General features: G+C 39.7%; 1 protein-coding gene across 11 annotated transcripts in view; it reads left to right on the forward strand.

Moving 5' to 3' along the window:
* Positions 1 to 10,110: 10,110 nt before the first annotated feature.
* The window catches only part of LOC122993957 (disks large homolog 1-like), a 132,316-nt gene continuing 124,802 nt past the window's right edge, over positions 10,111 to 17,624 (forward strand). For 5 of the 11 annotated variants that reach the window (XM_044368443.1, XM_044368440.1, XM_044368441.1 and 2 more), the window contains exons 1-2: positions 10,114 to 11,107; positions 14,500 to 14,631. In XM_044368443.1, coding sequence (XP_044224378.1) covers positions 11,089 to 11,107; positions 14,500 to 14,631 — 151 coding nt within the window. In that variant the 5' untranslated portion in view covers positions 10,114 to 11,088. Of the gene's footprint in view, positions 11,108 to 14,499; positions 14,632 to 17,624 lie in introns of all 11 variants that reach the window. The other 6 variants (XM_044368438.1, XM_044368439.1, XM_044368444.1 and 3 more) reach the window with 4 other exon arrangements.

The following is a 17,624-nucleotide window of genomic DNA, read 5'->3' on the forward strand; positions in this document are numbered from 1 at the left end:
TCACAGTTGTAAAGGTGAATATTCACATCATTAAGTATCAGTGCATGTATCAAACACAGGACACAGTTCTCACAGCAGCCACATCTGCACAGACTCATTCAAAAATCACACAGTCAACAAGTGAAAGAACAACCAATAAATGTAAAACTGGAGAAATTACAAATGATTCATGTTTGTATCCACATGTATGACATTCACTTTGAGCACTGACATTGCTGCCTTCACTTGTTGGCTTCATTCAGCTCGTTCACTGTTCACTTCTGTATCAACCAGTCCTCCAAATTAAACCAGCAGATATGTGGTTTGACCATGTGACTCCAGAACGACACATAGGAGCCTTTTCTAATCTGGCGTCTGATATAATATAATGTCAATATAATCAAATACACAACACAGCTGTTGTCATTGTTTTGTCAGACATTGTTGCATCATAAAATAATGATTTTAGCACCACAGTTCAGCAGCTTGGGAATGCTGGTTAACAGGTAGTATTACTGCAAACCTCCCAAATGTATTTTTACCACCCAGTCAAATAAAAACTAACTGAACTGGCTGGAAAATCTCCCAATCTGACACCAGTGGACCTAACAGACTATAAGAAAATGAACCGGACCTCCAAAACCTTGAATGCCTGAAATAATTCCTCTACTTCACTATTCTCTTAAATATAATCATTGTTATAACAGCACTGTATTCACTGTCAGTGTGTAATTTGTTGGTCGTGGCTCGTAGTGATGAACCTACAGAGAATTATCAGTGACTCTGCAGCTCCTCTCGGCTTTACGGAGCTTTATAGTGAGTTTCAGCTCATTATTTATCTGTCCGGCTGCAACTTTACTGTTCTGGTTCACTCTCAGCGCTCTCATAGCGTCGTTTTGGGCCGCAGCAGGCAGCTGTTTTCAGAGAAAAAGCTGTAAAAAGCCACTGTACACTACCTGCTCAGCACCAAACAGCAAACAGACACAGTTAGCTGTAGACTAGCTGGTGAACATAGTGGAGCATTTAGCAGCTAAAGAGCCAGATATTTCCCTCAGGAGATGGTGGAGAACAAAAACAGAGCTAAAAGAGAGTGAATATTGGACTTACATTCACCAGGTGGACAGAAACATGACTCCACATGAATGATAATGTTGCTCCGTAACTGCTGGATGTGGAAATAAGCAAGTGTTTGCTAACAAGTTCAACATATCAACTTAAAAGCTGATGATGTGTCAGTGTTGGTCACTACTTGTTTCTGATGAAAACTAGTGGATAAAAGCAAATTAATGCAGGTTTAATTCAAAGTTAATGATCTTACTGACACCAGATAATTACTTGTGCACACAACATATTATTTTATTTTAACAAGATTTTAAAAACATCAGCTTTTGGACTTTGAAAAACCTGTAATATAGAGTATTTATGTCATTGTGTTGTGTACGCTGAGAAGCAGTTGACTTTTGTGTTGTTCCTTCTGTTGTGACCTCTGACCCTCAGGAGACCTCAACCCCTCCACACACAGAGATCAATGGAGGATGACAGAATAACCATTAGCGTGTTAATCCTACAGCGGTTTGATGTCGATCAGCAAACAAATCCTCACCACTCAGTCGCTAATTTGACCCTCATTGTTTCAAACATCTCCGCTGCATGTGACACAGATTATGTGGCATTCAGGTGACGATGGGATAAACGGTCTCCGCTCGCTGCTGATCTTGCAGGCCAGACCCGGGAAGGAGAGGAACAACGGTGGGATTCTGACCGTCAGCGGTGACAAAAGCTCCGTTGTTTGAAGCTCCAACATGCTGATTCACTGGAGTGACGGCGGGTCAGCTGACAGAGGGAGCGCTTGTTTAACAACACACACTCCGTCCCAACAGGGTCCTCCGTAACTCGAGTACAAGACAGAGGACAACCAACACACACACACACACACACACACTTACACAATGTGGAAGAGTTTATGTCAAGACACACTGTTGTACCATTGTGGTTCAGACACAATGCACAGACTGTCCTCAGTATGTGTGTGTGTGTGTGTGTGTGTGTGTTATACAACTTGTTTGATTGACCATACTACTACAACCACAGACATTACTCGGCTCTGATTGGCTGGGAGGTGTCTGTTGAGAGTTGTGAAGGCGTCAGTAAAAGTCAAAGTCTAATGAACACTGACACATGTTTTTCTTGCCATGTCCTTGTCATTTTTTTCTTCTTGTATTTAAACTACTTCTTGTATTTGAGATGAAAGGATCATTCTGGACATTTTCTATATTTTTCTTCATGTTTGGATCCAAACCAACAATGAACTGATCTACTAACCAGTATTGTGTGTGTATCAAAGCTGATATATCTTATTAAAAACACATCAGTGAGCCACACCGCTGCACTGGGTGACATGTTCCTTCATCATGTTTAGAAACGGCTCCAAAGACTAATAACATCATAATTCATGTTTTCAGTCTCCAGAGAGTAGTTCTGTGTAAGGCAGACGATCTGGAGTCATCACAAGGAGGACGTAGAGGTGACTTTGCAAACGAAGAGTTCAGAGCAAATATAAATTACAGAAAACCACAAACAGCAAGATATGTCCTTTTTCAACATGTTGTCTTATTGAGATCATGATTCCAAGAGAGATTTGTGTTAAAGAATGTTTATAGCTTCACTAGCTTGTCGTGCTACATATCACAACCTCCTAACTTTGTACTACAGTATAAATTTCCCAAAGAGCTTCATTAAAAAGTCCAGAAGTTGTGATATGTAGCACAACAAGCTAGTGAAGCTGTAAACAGAACCGTGTTCCTGCACATGCTCAGTAGCATCTGCCTTACACAGAACTACTCTCCGGAGACTGAAAACATGATGCTGTTATTAGTCTTTGGAGCCGTTTCTAAACAAACTAACGTGACCAAACTCTTCATGATGAAGGAACATGTGACCCAGTGCAGCAGTGTGACTCACTGACATGTTTTAATCAGATATATCAGCTTTGATACACACACAATACTTGTTAGTAGATCAGTTCATTGTTGGTTTGGATTCAAACATGAGATTTGTTGACAAGAAGAAGAATATAGAAAATCACCAGAATTATCCTTTAATATGATTCTGTCGTCCATATTAGTCAAATCAAGTCAATATCTGTCAAAGTTACTGTCTTTTACAGCAGATAGGTTATTATTTTGAGATGCTGCAGAGTTACATGCTGGTAGTTGACTGAAGTGCGCTGCTATTAACAATAATCAGCAGGGCAACATAGTTTGTCTGCTTTCCAAAACTGTTGTATTGTATTGTATCTAATGGGACCATGTACAGTAGTATGAAACATAAATGTTGACATTTGATGTACTGCACCAGATTTAGCTTCAAGCTAATTTTCATCTGCAGTCCCTTACAATTAAAACATATAACAGCACAACAACAAACAGTACAAAGCAAAAAACACACAGAACATATTATACAAAATACAAAATACAAAGCTACACACAATAGCACATCACACACACAACCAAAAATCAACAATGCAAACTTGTCAAATCAAAAGCAAGACCACTTGCGTTAACGAGTAGACCATAGATGAAATCCAGCAGACCTTTCAATTTGGCCTTGAATGTATTGATTGAACTACAGTTCTTCACATCATCGGGTAGGGCACTCCACTGAGTTGTGGCTTCCACACAGAAAGCTGACTGCCCAAATGCAGATGAAATGGTACAATCTTGTATAGAGGATATTCTGGAGGATCTAATAGAAAATAATGATGTTTTATGATGTGACAACGCTGTGGTTGTTCAGGTCTGGTTAGGTTTAAAAAACTGTCCCGACTTGCGGGCAAGTTCCACTGTTGGGTTAAAACCTCCATCCATCCTCTATTGTGACACATCGATGGATGACAGTTGGAAAGACACCGGATCCAAAAACTGCTCTTTGACGATAAAAAATCAGGAGTCAGAGGTCCAAGCAGCAAAGTGTTCTTTAATGCCGGCAAAAAAGGGGAGCAATCAGTGCATACAAGATGTACCAGGTCGCTCTGAAGGTTCTGGTCTTCAGAGCGTAGGTTTTTATATCCTTGGGTCTGCATAGGTCACAACTATTGTCCATTCTCTTTACCTTTGGCTAATTACACCATTATATTTTATCTTCGTCACTCATTGTTGGTCAAAACTCTTCAAGATAGGTTTTGAGCTGAACTGGATATGTACTGGCATATTCAGTTCTATCTAGTTATGTCCATTTTTTTTATATAATTATTAGGGATCATTTTACACCATTATTGCCAAGTTGTTTCCTGGCCTTTATTTTTTATAAGTTATTCTTGCCACTTTACACCCTTATTTCTTGATCTTCTCCAGAGTGTATTTTTAAAAAAGGTGAAGACTTTAATGCAGACCCAAGCAAAGTGACATGTAATACAAACACACTCAAATTTATCTAGTGTATGATTATGATTCTTTTACCGTACTTCTATACTTATATCATGATTAAATGTGATCTATGAGATTACAGATACATCATCAATAAGACTTTAACACACTATTACTTACAGTGTTTATGAATCACCCTGCATAGTTTAATGCAGGGTGTCTGTTGACAATGCATTGTCTGTTAGCACACCATGACTCTCAATGAAAATACATCACACCTCCTCCTCTGAATGAGGAAATCTGTCCACATATATGTACGTCATCTGAAGTGCACCACTGCTCCACCTCACAGTTACTACGACCGCTAGATGATCTGTCACGCTCACTAACTATAGGTCGTTCTTGGGTAAAGCATCAGAAGGTGTCCAGGCTAGCAGTTTCCACCTGCTTCCAGTCTTTGTGCTAAGCTAGGCTAAACACGTCCTGCCTTATGTCTTTGCTGGATGCACAAAGATTAAACTGGTATTGAAAATGGACAGCCTGGTGGTGTTAAAACATGTTTCCCAACATTTCCTTTAATTTCCCATCCACAGTTGGCAGTTTTCTCAGGTGTTGATTTTGAGCCCCTGATCGTTACCGTCACAGACTGAGCCCTGAGCCCTCAGACGCTGCGTGTCAAACATGCGGCGAGCAGGATTTATCCGTCCATCTGCATCATAACCTGCTGCAGTGTGTGAACTGAGCCTCAACGCTGCCGTCTGACACTGTAATGTGATTACTGCAGATGTCATGTTAGTTTTCATCCCGATCTGGACAACATGCTCATAATTAATCTTGGCATAAATCTGGACTTTGGCAGCCTGAGCCTGTAACACATGTTGCAACACACACACACACACACACACACACACACACACACAGCATGCAGCTCAGACACTCGTCATAAGCAGTAATGTGCCCAGTCTGGATCTTACGTCCATCACACAACATCATATTTACTGAGAACATGAAAACTTGTTCTTACTGCAGGAAATACAAGATAAAATAAAATACAAAATAGAAGAAAAATGAAAAAATAGACTAAATTAAACTCCTTTTACCATTTTAGCAAGATGAATACTATGATTGTTGTGTTTTATCTTTGGAACTTACAGTCCCTCACTTTTTTTTTAAATGGATGTTTTTCTGTCTTGTTTTTGTTGGTATTATTTCTGTTTCTTAGCTATTTTATTGTTTATTTATATAAACATAAATCTTGTTACTATTGTGTTTGTTTGATGCTTTTAAAGGTGCAGTGTGTAGAATTTAGTGGCATCTAGCGGAACAGATTTGGCAGAAATGGAATATTATATTCATAAATATGTTTTAATTAGTGTATAATCACCTGAAAATAAGATTTGTTGTGTTTTCCGTTAGCTTAGAATGAACTCTTTATATCTACAGAGGGAGCGGGACCTCTTTCAGGGAGCCAACCATGTTTCTACAGTAGCCCAGAACGGACAAACCAAACACTGGCTCTAAAGAGGACCTTTCACGTTTTTCGTGAGTTTCACGGCCACCGTATGTTTCTTCTTTACACTTATTCACACTGGCCCTTTAATATGAAGCACTTAATGTGCTGTATGAATAAATCTTTGAATTTTTACTTGCTTAATTGTTGCTGCTCTTCATGACCATATGTGTCAAAATATGATTATAACCAGTATTAAATTGTGTGTTAAATTGTGTTTTGTTGCTGTGTGTGACTACATGTACCAAATAGTTGGTTTTGTTGCTGTATTATTGCATTAATGCTATTTCTTGTTTCTCCGTATGGTTTGCTAACTGTCTTGAGGTTGTTTTATTTTGTTGTCTTTATAACGTTTTATTGTTTGCTGTTAGTTCTACTTTTCACACCTGAAGTTTTCAGGTGTCTTAAACCAACAGTCAGGAGCCCAAATGAACATTAAAGCTGTTTTCCTTGCTGTAATCATTCCTCCTGTTCATACTGACCATTAGAAGATCCCTTCATAATGACCTTACAATGGGAGTGATGGAGGACAAAATCCACAGTCCTCCTTCTGTGCAAAAATGTATTTAAAAGTTTATCTGAAGCTAATATGAAGCTTCAGCGTCCAAATGAGTCAAATCAAGTAGATATCTTTCAACGTTACAGTCTTTTTAGTTCCAAAGTCCCTCTTTTTTCCAAAAACTGAAAACAGATTTGTGTATCAGAACTTTGTTTTTTCTTCTTTCCTCTCCCATTAATCATCTCACGACCCCTCACATTTATCTGCTGACCCTTTGGAGGGGCCCGACCCCTAGGTTGGGAACCACTGGACTAAACTAGCTAACTGTATATAAAGTAGTGTAAACTAGCTCCACCTCCAGCAGCTACAACAGTAACATGCTGCTCTAACACTGATGCTTCACTATTAATAATCTAATGATGTCATATATAATAATATATCAGTCAGAGGGACCAAACCACTACTTTTACTGCAATACTTTAACTACATCAAGCTCATAATACTTATGTACTTTTACTGCAATACTTTAACTACATCAAGCTCATAATACTTATGTACTTTTACTGCAATACTTTAACTACATCAAGCTCATAATACTTATGTACTTTTACTGCAATACTTTAACTACATCAAGCTCATAATACTTATGTACTTTTACTGCAATACTTTAACTACATCAAGCTCATAATACTTATGTACTTGTACTGTAGTAGGATTTTTTAGGCAGGACTTTTACTTGTAGTGGAGTATTTTTACATCGCTGCATTGGTACTTTTACTGCAGTAAAGGATCTGAAAACTGGAACTGAAATTGTGGTCACCATGTTAAAAAGAAGAGTTTCAAAGGACACAGTGATAAAACCAACTTCTCAAAGCCTCATAACACTGTAAAATGCTCCCTTAAAAATTCTTATTTATTACATTCAGAAAGAGTAAACAGCTACAACTAATTCAGTCTTGTGTCTGTGTGTTCAGTACGGAGCTAACGTAGTTAGCCTAGCTTAAAGACTGGAAGCAGGGGGAAAGCCTGGCTCTGTCCAGAATTAAAAAAAAATACATCAACCAACTAATGCTCACTTGTTTGTTTAATAGAAACTGAAATGTAAAAACCACAGTTTGAGGTTTTAGAGGGAGTCACATGGTGGAACTATAGCATGTTCATCATGTGTACCATTGAAGTGTGTTAGCATTCTAACATTTGCTAATTAACACTACAAAACACTAAGTACAGCTGAGGCTGATGGGAATGTCTTTGTTTTTTAAAATGTCTGTTTGTTTATGGATTATGGATAAAAAGTGCAAAATACAAGATAAAAAAAGTACAAAAACAGTGCAAGACAAAGATTTACTGTATATATCATGAAGGCTAGCAGTTTCCTCCTGCTTCCAGTCTTTATGCTCAGCTTGGCTAACCACGTCCTGACTCCATCCCTGTACTTACCTTTGTTTTAGCTTTGTTTCATCAGAAATTTAGAAAGCTTTACTCTGTTTTCTCTGGATGAACTACACCTTCCATCTGTTTGGTAGCGTGAAGTGATTCTCCAGATTTCCCTTCGGTTTACAGTAATGATGTGTTGATGTACTTCATGAGCAGCCAAGTGGGAAAAATGGTTCACATCTGCTTCTTGTTTTAAATTCTAAATATAAAAAGGACAGGGTAACCATCTTGGAATAATGTGTAAATAATGTTCCCAAATCTGAAAAACAGGAGGTTTTCCCGTTCTTCCCATTCTGGCAACATGCTGTGAATTAAGCATAAGAATATGAATTTCTCTCATTAGTACATTTTGATAAGCGGTATGTTACAGCACCTTTTTACCTGTGAACTCACTGTGTCCGGCTGCGTTTCAGCTCGATTCGACTCGACTCTTTCATTCTCTTGAGGTGGCTGATTGCGTGAGAGCAGAGCAGACCTTCCCTTCTGTACTTTAATACGACGAGCCCGAGACTCAAGGCAAAGTCATTCATTAAACATGACCATCTAAAAATAAAGGCCTCCTCCTTTCACCGGAACTGCTCTCTTTAATCTGGGCCAGAGCTTCGAGTGGTTTGCATCGGCACATGAGAGAGACGACATGAGAGACAAAGAGAGACAGAGGGGATGCTTCACACAAGGGAGGAAGAGGAGGAGGATGTTCTCCTTCATACAGATCTAACACTGGATTTGTATTTCAGGGTGGTTTATTGCCTGACCTCTGACCTTCCTGTCGGCATCTCTTCTAAGGAACCTAAAGGTTTAGTTCCATATTTTGGGAAATAAACCGACTTGCTTTATGATGTTAGATGTAGTAGTCTAAACAGTAGGAATCATATTTTGTCCCTCTGCGGCCAACAGTGTTACATTTAATACTGAAGGAGTGAAAACAGGGCAGATGACATAAGGTGTCAAGAAAAAACAAAACAGTGCAAAGACAAGTGCAAACAATTCCTTTGAATTTATAATAATTTGTAATAACAATAATGCAGTAGATAAAATTAATGATAAGTAATAAATTGATTATGACACACATGGTGACTTATAATCATAAAAAGAACTGCTGTGATCCTACAAGAAAACATAAAGTCACAGTAACAGTTAATTACATCCTGCAGACACACAAGTACTCAGATCATTACATGAAAGTATCAATACATCAATGTAAAAGTACTTTGTTACAAGTAAAAGTCCTGCATGAAAAATCCTACTACAGTAAAAGTACATAAGTATTATGAGCTTGATGTAGTTAAAGTATTGCAGTAAAAGTACATAAGTATTATGAGCTTGATGTAGTTAAAGTATTGCAGTAAAAGTACATAAGTATTATGAGCTTGATGTAGTTAAAGTATTGCAGTAAAAGTACATAAGTATTATGAGCTTGATGTAGTTAAAGTATTGCAGTAAAAGTAGTGGTTTGGTCCCTCTGACTGATATATTATTATATATGACATCATTAGATTATTAATAGTGAAGCATCAGTGTTAGAGCAGCATGTTACTGTTGTAGCTGCTGGAGGTGGAGCTAGTTTACACTGCTTTATATACAGTTAGCTAGTTTAGTCCAGTGGTTCCCAACCTAGGGGTCGGGCCCCTCCAAAGGGTCAGCAGATAAATCTGAGGGGTGGTGAGATGATTAATGGGAGAGGAAAGAAGAAAAAACAAAGTTCTGATACACAAATCTGTTTTCAGTTTTTGGACTTTTTCTCTAATCTTTGATTTTTGCTGAAATATTGGATCATTTGAACATTTATTGAAATGAAAGCATGTGAGAAGTTTAGAGGGAAAAATCACTATTTGGTGGAGCTGTTAACAACTCATAGACATGTGAAATGTGACCCCGACTACACACTGCTTTTTGTAAGACGTCAAAAGACAAAAAGGTTGGAAACCACTGGTTTCATCTTTAACAATGTGTTGTATTTTAAAAGCTTGTTATATTATCCATTGTGTCAAATCTTCATCTGAAAAGTAACTAAAGCTGTCAAATAAATGTAGTGGAGTAGAAAGTACAATATTTCCCTCTGAAATGTAGAAAGTAGCATCACATGGAAATACTCAAGTAAAGTACAAGTAAATGTACTTAGTTACTTTCCATCAGTGGCTTTTAAATCTCATATTTTCATTCTGATATTTTTCTACCTTCCTTATTTACTTACATCAAGTTTTAATGTCTCATATTTTTAAATCCCTCTTCCTCTCCTGCTTTCTTGTCCTTTATTCTCAGTCTTTCACCTTCCTCTCCTGTTTTAATCCAAAAGTTCTCTCCTTTTCTTTCTCCGCCCTCCTCTCCCTCCTTCCTTGGCCTTGTAGGTGAGCTGCATGATTGGGCGTGCAGGTTGGAGGGGGTAGGCTTTGGTAAATCACATGGTACACTTTTTCCAGATCGGTGAGACGCCATTTTAAAGGAAAGTTTGGAATTTGTTGACCTGGGGAGGTGCAGGAGGAGGAGGAGGAAGAGGAAGAGGAGGAGGAAGAAGAAAAGAAAAAGAGAAGGAGGGAGGAGGAGAAGAGAGAGAGAGAGAGAGAGAGAAAAAAAGAAAAAGAGAGGAGGGATTTACACAGAGAGAAGTTTGACACGAATGCACAACGGCAGGCTGTGCTGGGAATATAATACACAAGCGTGCGGACCAGTGCGGGATAAGTCAGGCAGGGTTTGGCACGGCTGGACTTTGAAGTTGTTTTTTTTTTTTTTTTTAATTTTTGGGGATAACCATCAAAGCTCCGGAGCTGACCATTTCCCTCCACCACTGCAGCAGCAGCAGCAGCAGCAGCAGCGGGCAGCTCATGCATGCATGCACCGCCTGCACGGAGGGATTTTTACGCGGAGTTAGATTTCCACTTTAGTGTCGCCACTGCGGGTCAGCCTGCGCGTTGCACGCCGGGGCAGGGAGCCTCTCTGGCGGGGAACTCCAGCGCGGAGAGTCGGTGACACACGGAGCTTCTTTTCTCGACTCCTGCTCGCTTTCTGTATTATTAGTTCAAACCGGCACCTCTGCCTGTTTTTATTACCCTCTTCCAGACGGAGATTTGGTGGTTATAATTTCCTTATTTGTTGTCAGTTTTCCCTCCTGACAGTTAGTTTGGAGGTTTGTTTGGCTCGTTTGGGGAACTTGGTGTCGTCGTGGAGGGATTTTCTTCACTTGGAGCGGTGACAGCGGGGGTTTAACTGGCGGAATAATCAATATAATCAATAAAAAAAACCCCGTCCTGTGTGAGGAGTGTATGTGGCTGACACAGAAGTAGCCCCAACCAGACCCCACCATGCCCGTCAGAAAGAAAGGTAAGCCGCTTTCACCTCACATATTACAACTAGCACGCTAGCAACGGCTAGCCGCTGCCTGCTGGGAGAAACTCAAACTGCAGCCCTCGTACAAAGAAATAAAACACTTAAACAAACACGGACGTACACTAACACGGATATAACTCGACCGGGAGACAACCATCGCGGCGTATTTCGGCCTCACTGAGCCGTGCCGTGCCGTGCCAGGCAGGTAAAGTGAGTTAAAGTGGGGGCTAGCCGGTTAGCCGCTGCTGCTAACCCAAGTTGTATATGGGGCACCTTGTCTGGAGACAACTAAAAATAAACTCTAATATTAATAAAATATTTACCAGCTCGTCAACAGCCACCGCAGCTTCCCTAAAGCAGATTAACTGTAAAGATGTAGAAACATTATTGATATATATTAGTGCCATTAAAACACTTTTATTACTTTTATATAAAAATAGATGAATAAATTGTGTCAGTTGTGCTAAATAGTGAGTTAACAGCAGCCTAATTATACTTGTGTCACTTCTACTCTGTACGTGTCCTTTAAATCTGCAGCTAAAGACTACTTAAAATATCCTCTCCAGTCCACACATGTTTAAGATGTATTGAAAATACTCCACATTGAATAATAATTTGCATAATTTGCAAAAAAAAAAAGTATAATTATCTCATTCCTTCAGTTCCTTTAAAATGACATCTACTCCTTCTACCTTCATTAAAAATGCCAGAATCTATAAATATGCAAATGTTCATTTCTAAAGTTTTCCTGCTGGACACAAGATGTCTCCTCTCTTCTCTGTAAAGTCTATTCTCAGTGTTAGTGCTCATCACACTTGTGTAAGTTGAACATTGAACCACGATTTGGCTTCCAAACTGGTTGTGATGTCACAAATCCTGCCGGTAGGTTCACGCCTTTTTAAACACAGATTTACAATGAGCTCAGAGAAACTTTCCACTTTCCAGCAGACGAATGTGAAAACAACATTATTCTGCACAGAGAAGAAGAAGAAGAAGGAAAAACCAGAAGAAGACTTTTAATAAAATATTCACAAGCTCTTCAACAGTCACCACAGCTTTCCTAAAGTAGGTTAACTGTAAAAACAATAGAAAGGATATTGTTATATACTAGTGCCATTAAATAAACCTCTACACTTTCACTTTCATTTAAAAAACAGATTCATGAATTGTGGCCACGATATTATCCCGAAAATCATCAAAACGTGCTTAAAAATCTGAAAATGGCACCAAAAACTTTACATTTAGTTAAGAAACATATTTTTATTGCATCACAGGAAGGACAGACGTCCTTTTATAGTGAAAAACAATCTTAATTAACATAATCATAAATGATAAGATCCACCTGCATAAATAACAGATAAATAAATAAATAAATAACAACATTGTGTGAGTCTGCCTCTTTCTTACATGATCATTTCTGTATTTTTTTACATCAGGTTTTATTTTTCACTTCTCGACCGTGATGTCAAATGTTACATAACATATATATAAATAACCTTTAGGCTGAAGAAACACAGGAATTTATCCTTTTAACATAAATAAAGTCCAACTAGCATAAAGTCAGACTGTTCTACTTTGGACCTGTTGTAGTAAAATAAATCAGGATCTTCTTCTAGTCACTCGTGAGAATGTTCACCATTATCCCAATTAATGGAAATTCACTACGATCAATTTATCGTCTGTGTTTTTAATCCTGATCCGCGATAACATCGTATATCGCGTCATCGTTAGTGTCAGTGGTGACTAAATAGTGACTCAGTAGCAGCCTTCTGCTCTGTAAACAGTTATTTAATCACTTCGTCTGTAAAATGAAACACAAATAATGAAAAATATCCGTCACAGCTTCCCAGAGTCAGAACTGACGAGTCTTCTTCCTGCTTCTGTTCAACCACAGCAAACAGAAATCAGACTCAACTGTTCAAATACTTCAGTGTGTTTAAATACATAACGTCACTTCACTTATCTGTTAATTTGCTGTCCTGCACTGATGAGTCCACAGTTTATTTCCTCTGTGGTCGCTAAAGATGTTTAAATCAAACATCCCAAAAAAATAAACAACCTAAACAACCTTCTTCTTAAAACTGTGGAAGATACTTTTATTGATTAATCTGTCTTTAACTCAATTTAAAGGATTGATTGTTTAGGTTCTCATCCAGAGTTCAAGGTGACGACCGAAAGTCTGAAACTCTGATATTCAGTTTATGATGATATAAAGTTTAAAATATATCAGTTTACTGATTGATTAATGGTCTTTCAGCACCGTTCAGTAATCTGTTTATATAATAATATAACAGTAATATCTGACTATTGCAGCAGCGTCTCCTTTTATGAAATAAAACATCAGCCTTCAGATAAAATGAGCGTTTAATGATTGAGGCTGTTTTTTATGCATCATAAGATTATCAATATAAAGATCTGAGAGACTTAAAAGCACCGAATAAACAATTAACGACGTCGATGACTCGTTAAGACGAACTCACAGGTTTCTGCTGATTGTCTCAATGTCTTGAATTCAACTTATTAAAGTAAATTATTCCACATTTATGATACGAACACAGTTAGTCAGCTGAGGTTTTGATGATCTATAAACCCGAAGCAGACACACACAGATACTCTGAGCTGATTGGTCAATGAATCAATCAATATTTTGATAATTGATCAGTCCTTTTAAGTCATTTCTGCTTCTGAAAAAGTCTCAGATTCATTATAAACTGAATATCTTTGTGTTTTGGACAGAACAAGACATCATGTTGGACTTTGATGAACTATTTTCACTTTTCTGTGACGCTTACAGGCCAAACAAACATTTATAATAATAATAATAGTTTGATGCAGAGTTAACTTCTCTCACAGGGCTGCAAAAGTCAGACAGCCTACAAATATCAGGAGTTTAAAGGGCAGTTTAAAACTGTCTTATGTTTGTGTTATTTTCATCATGAGCGTTTTATCTCTGATCGGACTTCCTGTATTTTTTGTTTTGGTCATACTGAGATGATGCTTCACTCTTCCTGTTTGTAGAAAAGCCTGAAACCTTCTCACAGACTTCACTTTCTTTATATTTTTGTGTTTATCTCAACTCTCTGATATCTGCACACACACACACACACACACACACACACACACAGTGCAGCTCAGTGTTTCAGCACTGAAGGATTATTGCTGCAGAAAAGCAGCTGTTCATGCAGCGCGACGACTCTGCGCGGCTGCAGGCTCTCGTCTGTGCGCTGAGCTGAAGCCGCACTCTGCTGCCATCACGTCTCAGATCAGTTTTCACTAGTCACTGAGGCTTAAAATGAACCAGCAGCAGCCACTGCTCTGCTCTGCTCTGCTGTATCCTCAACTCACCTCTTCTTCTTCTTCTTCTTCTTCTTCTTCCTGTCGTCCAGATGCACAGAGAGCCCTGTTGCTCCTGGAGGAGTACCGGACCAAACTGAACCACGCTGAGGACCGGCAGCTCCGACACTCCATCCAGAGGGTCATCGACATCTTCCAGAGCAACCTCTTCCAGGCTCTCATAGGTACGACCCCCCCCCCCCCCCCCCCCCGAAAACCACTGAACACACATCGTGGAGAAGTCGGCAGGCTCCGTCCTGCAGCCCTCCGGTCTAGAAAATAATGAGCTCCGGTTCAGAGAAACTGTCACAGACGTTACAGGATGTTTTGACTTTTCTGTGCTGAATGATGTATGAGCTGAGTTCACCTGGACGCACCTGCAACATTTATGACATCACAGCTAGTTTTGCAGCCAATCGTGGTCCAGTATTCATCTCACACAAGTGTGATGTGTAAACTTGAAGCCTTCACAGCACAAACACAAACACAAACAGAGAGAGAGAGACTGGTCTGGTGTCCAGCAGGAAAACTTTTTAGAAATCAACAATATTTCACATCATCACAGATATTCTGGATTTTTACATGAAGGAGGAGACGATGTTTGAAGGATTTCTAGCAAAATAATTGAACCTTTTTTTGTGGAAAAGTGAATCAGATCCACGTTATTAGTCAAAGCAGAGGAGGAGATGTGAGCTGTTGTAATATTTTAGTGACATAATATTGCACATTAATGAAATTACTCTAACGAAACGAGGCACGCTGGACGGCAACAGGTCGATATATATATGCTCGTTATATTCAAGACTTAAAACAAAGTGGTCACATGGAGACGATGACTTGATAAGTTGCCCCTCTCACTTCTTCCCCGGAAAACGTTGATGTATTTGTCCGTCACCTGCGTTAAGGCGCCGTGCTCACGTTAGCTAACCTGCATCTCACACGCTCTCACTCTGCAGTAATAGTAAAGGGACACTCTGATGGCAGCGGCATCACATCAAGAGTTTCCATGGCAACGACACTCAGGGGGTTGACTCACGTTTCGGAAACAGTGTCGCACAGAGATGCTCCCAAACGCTATTGGTTATTGATTTCTGAATGAAGGGATATTAGATTTTTTTTGGCCTGGTTGTCAGGGGAAACACTGATCAGTAAGATCTCTGTTGAACTCTCAGATATCGATATCGATGTCAGCCACAATTCAGAGTTCAGAAATGTTTTATTTTTTCTCTACGCGCGTCTTTCCTTTGACTCATAAATATGAACTAAGGGGACCCGAGCGTCCGGGACAACGTCAACCACTGATTTCATTCATTAGCGAAGGTCAAATATCACGCGTTAGTGACGACGCACGCCGACCTTTCTGACCCCGCATCACGACCGCTGCAGCAGCAGCAGCAGCAGCAGCAGCAGCCGCCACCGTCCTCGTGTTTGTTTTGTCCCGTGCGAGTGAGGCGTCGCGGCGGGGCGCGAGCTCGTAAAGTCTGTCGGTGTGTCGGCGTGACGGAGCACACACCCGGCGCTCACAGCTGCAACATCTGGCAGACGAAGAGAAGAGTAAACTCCGGAGAGACGATGAGAAAACAGCGGCGCATGCGGCTCAACTGACGGATGAGGTCAGAGGTCAGCAGGTCGTTCACTGTGCGTCTGTATCGAACCGCAGTAGTGTCAAACAGACACGATGACGTCGTCTTTACATGTTTTTATCTGAGACATTTGAGAACCGCAGACATGTTTATGTTTCTCAGGGTCAAACTTGGATAATCTTCAGGATTTTGTTAATTTTTTTTAAAGAATAAATACTATAATTCTCTGTTTCCAGCTTCTTAAATGTGATATTTTTTTCTTTGACATTTGAGGACGTCGTCTTCGGCTTCAGGAAACCATTTTTTTTTTTTTTTTTACCATTTTCTGACATTTTAAAGAACAAACAACTGATCAATTAATAGAGAAGAAGAAGGACAGATGATGATGATGTAAATAAATGGTAGTTGCAGCCCGTGTGTGTGTGTGTGTGTGCGTGTGTGTGCGTGTGTGTGCGTGTGTGTGCGTGTGTGTGTGTGTGTGTGTGTGTGCGTGTGTGTGCGTGTGTGTGTGTGTGTGTGTGTGCGTGAACAACGAGGTTAAAGACGTGTTTTTGTGAGTGGAACAAAACCAGGAGAACCAGTTAATGTTACCTGGGAGCTGTGGGAATACTGGGGGCTCTGGGGTCAGCCAGCTGGTCGGTGTCGGTTGTGTTTTTGGCGGCGGCGGCGGCGGCGTGTTCTCGTCACCTCGCCTCGCTGCCAGCTTAACAGGACCAGAGTCAACGGAGACGCCGCTGCGGGGTTAACGGACACCAAGCAGCAGGAATGTGGTCCGATGTGTTTGAACTTCCCAGGACTGACTGACTGACTGACTGACTGACTGACTGACTGACTGACTGACTGACTGACTGACTGACTGGCAGCGTTTCAGTGGTCTGACTGGTGAGAGTGAAGCTCAGCGTCTCGAGCTGCAACCATCAGTCGACTGGTCATCGGTCGACTGACAGAAAGCTCATCTGAAACTCTTCTGATTATCGATTTATTTGACATTTTTCAAGCAAAAAGGTGAAAAAAATCTCAACTTTCTCAAAAGCTTTTTGCGTTTTTGTGGGTGGGATGAGACACTGTGGGGCTCAGACAAACGTTTAATCAATTAAAGGATTAATTGATACTTACACTAATCTTTTTCTGGTCCTTTAAAACGTCTATTTATTGACTTTAATCCTGCGTTTACTGATGTAAACAAGTAGTGACCAACACTGACACATCATCAGCTTTTTATTTACCATTTAAACATACTGGTTTCTCTATTCCCAATATTACAATATCATTAAATTAGTCTTTTTCTTTGGATCCAGACAGAGAATAACTGTGCCTACTCATACATATCAGGAGGAAAAGGAGGATAAAATAACATATAAAGTTTATTATACATGGATACATATACACATCTCCCATACCTCATGGCCAGTTGAATGTCATCCATATTGCAGATATTATGAAATAGAATAAAATAAAAAGAAGAGAAACAGAACCTTTCAACATCTGTAGCTGTGAAATATGAACTAGTGGTCTCTGTTCCTATGATGTACATCTCAGATAATCTAATTGGTTTTATGTATTTCTATCCATATATATCGTGCATAACCTCGACC

The sequence above is a fragment of the Thunnus albacares genome, chromosome 12 (genome assembly GCF_914725855.1).
Source record: "Thunnus albacares chromosome 12, fThuAlb1.1, whole genome shotgun sequence".
NCBI classification, from domain to species: Eukaryota; Metazoa; Chordata; class Actinopteri; order Scombriformes; family Scombridae; genus Thunnus; species Thunnus albacares.